Here is a 2,503-nt window from a genome sequence, read left to right as displayed (position 1 = left end):
TTTACTTTTATCTTAGTGATTTTCCCAGACACTCAAGAGGCTGTTTAACTCAAATTAAAACAAATTGATTCTCGCATAATTTTTAAAAAATGCTTTCAGATTCACATCACGTCAAAAGTAATAACATTATTTCAGTTTTCTTTGTTATTGCAGTTTCAGGAAGGATGCTGAGAACGCTTCATAAGTAAGTAAATGTCAGATAAATCCAAGCACACATCACCTTATGTTTAATGTTAACACTAGACTAAAGATATATCAAGGTATACAACAAGAAAAATCTGTTCAGAACAACTGTCTTTGTATTATTATTGATCCCATCAAACTAAAATAAATCATACAATCTGCTTCAATATAAATGTTTGGTTAATGATTTAACAATATAAAAAATAGTAGAAAATTATTAAGGGGTCATCAAAGCCTTTTTTTTTTTTTTTTTTTTTTAAATTAAGAAACAGGGGCAGGGCGGGGGAGCGAGGAAGCAAAATCTGCAAACGGGTTAAAAGTGTCCTAAATAATTAAAAAAGTGAGATTATTTTTTTTCGTAATTTAAATACAAATATACTTACAAAATCTTACAGAGGCTATTTACATCCCTCTCCCACAACCTGACGGCGTGCTCAGTTCTCACCGGAGACAGCCCCAGGGGCCTGGGGAGGGCAGAGCCGGGCGGCCCCAGCTGCAGGGGCCCCACCAGGCTTGTCCTCTGCTCCCCACTGCCCACGGAAGCCACTGCTGTTTCCCAGAGTTTGCCCAGGCTGGATGAGGAGCTGCTTCCCCAGGCAGAGGGGGTCTCAGACAGTGGTCTCACCCTGCTTGCTGTTGGTGAGCCTGGTGTAAAACTTCCTCCAAGAGTTCAGGGTTTTCCCTGACCAGATCCAGAAGCCCGAGGTGATGCCCACAATTAAGGTCATGAGATACTTGATCATGAAGACAGTGAAGTCAGGGCTCATGGGCGGGTGGTGGCTGCTGTGGTTGTTTGGGCAGGGGATGGCGTAGCTCTTACAGCTCTGCGTGACCCAGCTCCTCTCCCACTGTTCCCTAAAAGCTTGTTCATAAAAATAGCAGGCAATGACAATGGTGGCTGGCACTGTGTAGAGGACACTGAAGATGCCTATCCTCACCATAAGCTTCTCCAGCTTTTCTGTCTTGGTGCCGTCATGCTTCATGATGGTTCGGATCCTGAAGAGGGACACAAAGCCGGCCAGCAGGAAGGAAGTGCCAATGAACAGGTAGACGAACAGGGGGGCCAGCACAAAGCCCCGCAGGGCGTCCACGTTGTTGATGCCCACAAAGCAGACGCCACTAAGGACGTCCCCATCCACCTGCCCCAGGGCGAGGATGGTGATCGTCTTGATGGCCGGCACGGCCCAGGCAGCCAGGTGGAAGTACTGGGAGTTGGCCTCAATGGCCTCGTGGCCCCACTTCATGCCGGCAGCCAGGAACCAGGTGAGGGAGAGGATGACCCACCAGATGGAGCTGGCCATGCCAAAGAAGTAGAGCATCATGAAGAGGATGGTGCAGCCCTCCCGCTTCGTGCCCTGTGCCACAGTGCGAAAGCCGTCCTCGGCAAAGCGCTCATTGCAGACCACCCTCTCCTCCAGCAGGAAGCCAGCAATGTAGGCCACGGCTACTGCCGTGTAGCAGCCGGAGAGGAAGATGATGGGCCGCTCAGGGTAGCTGAACCGCTTCATGTCCACCAGATAGGTGAGGACAGTGAAGAGGGTGGAGGCGCAGCAGAGCACAGACCAGATGCCGATCCAGGTGCGGGAGAAGCGCAGCTCCTCGGGCCCGAAGTACATGAGCCCGTAGAGGCGGCCGAGCTCGCAGGGTGCCCCACAGTCCTTCTCCCCCAGGAAGCGGTAGTTCAGGTAGGACGGCACCTTCAGCGCCCGCGGGCAGGAGAAGCGCCCGCGGGTCTCGCCGGGCCCCAAACCCCCGGGACCACCACCGGTGCCCCCACGGTGGGGGTTGCTGGTCCAGCTCTCGGGGTGCAGGGCGGGCGTGGGGGTGCCGCGCTCGGAGGCATTCTGCCCCACGCAGAGCTCGCCAGCCCCGTGCACTGGGAACTTCTCGCAGCGCAGCGTGTCGGGCCACTGGAAGCCAAACTTGTTCATGAGGGCCTCGCAGCCCTGGCGGGCCCGCTCGCAGAGGGAGCGGCAGGGCGGCAGGGCCTGCTCCAGCACGGTGCACACCGGGGCGTACATGGAGCAGAGGAAGAACTTGAGCTCGGCCGAACACTGCACCTTCACCAGCGGGTAGAACTGATGCACCTCCAGTCCCGCGTCCTCCTGGTTGGTGTGGCCCAGCAGGTTGGGCAGGATAGTCTGGTTGTAGGCGATATCCGTGCAGAGCGGGATGGAGATGGGCTGGCAGTAGCCGTGGTCCGGGATGGAGATGCCCCGCTCACCGTTGTCCTGCGGCGCCGGCGGCTGGCCCCCGGCCGGCAGCGCCGCCGCACACAGCAGCAGCAGCAGCACCGGCCGCGGGCACGGGCCGCCGCCGC

General features: G+C 55.5%; 1 protein-coding gene across 1 annotated transcript; it reads right to left on the bottom strand.

The window, feature by feature from the left end:
* Positions 1-419: 419 nt before the first annotated feature.
* On the bottom strand, positions 420-2,501 carry FZD1 (frizzled class receptor 1; the record flags this gene model as incomplete). The annotated part of the gene is made up of 1 exon (XM_014939675.1): positions 420-2,501. A coding segment is annotated over one exon (1,710 nt), but the record flags the coding sequence as incomplete, so codon positions are not given.
* Between the last annotated feature and the right edge of the window lie 2 nt (positions 2,502-2,503).

Source organism: Calidris pugnax, unplaced genomic scaffold (assembly GCF_001431845.1).
Source record: "Calidris pugnax isolate Ruff unplaced genomic scaffold, ASM143184v1 scaffold101, whole genome shotgun sequence".
Classification (NCBI taxonomy): domain Eukaryota; kingdom Metazoa; phylum Chordata; class Aves; order Charadriiformes; family Scolopacidae; genus Calidris; species Calidris pugnax.
The sequence above is the reverse complement of the archived record's forward strand: the minus strand, read 5'-3'. Positions and strand labels throughout refer to the sequence as shown.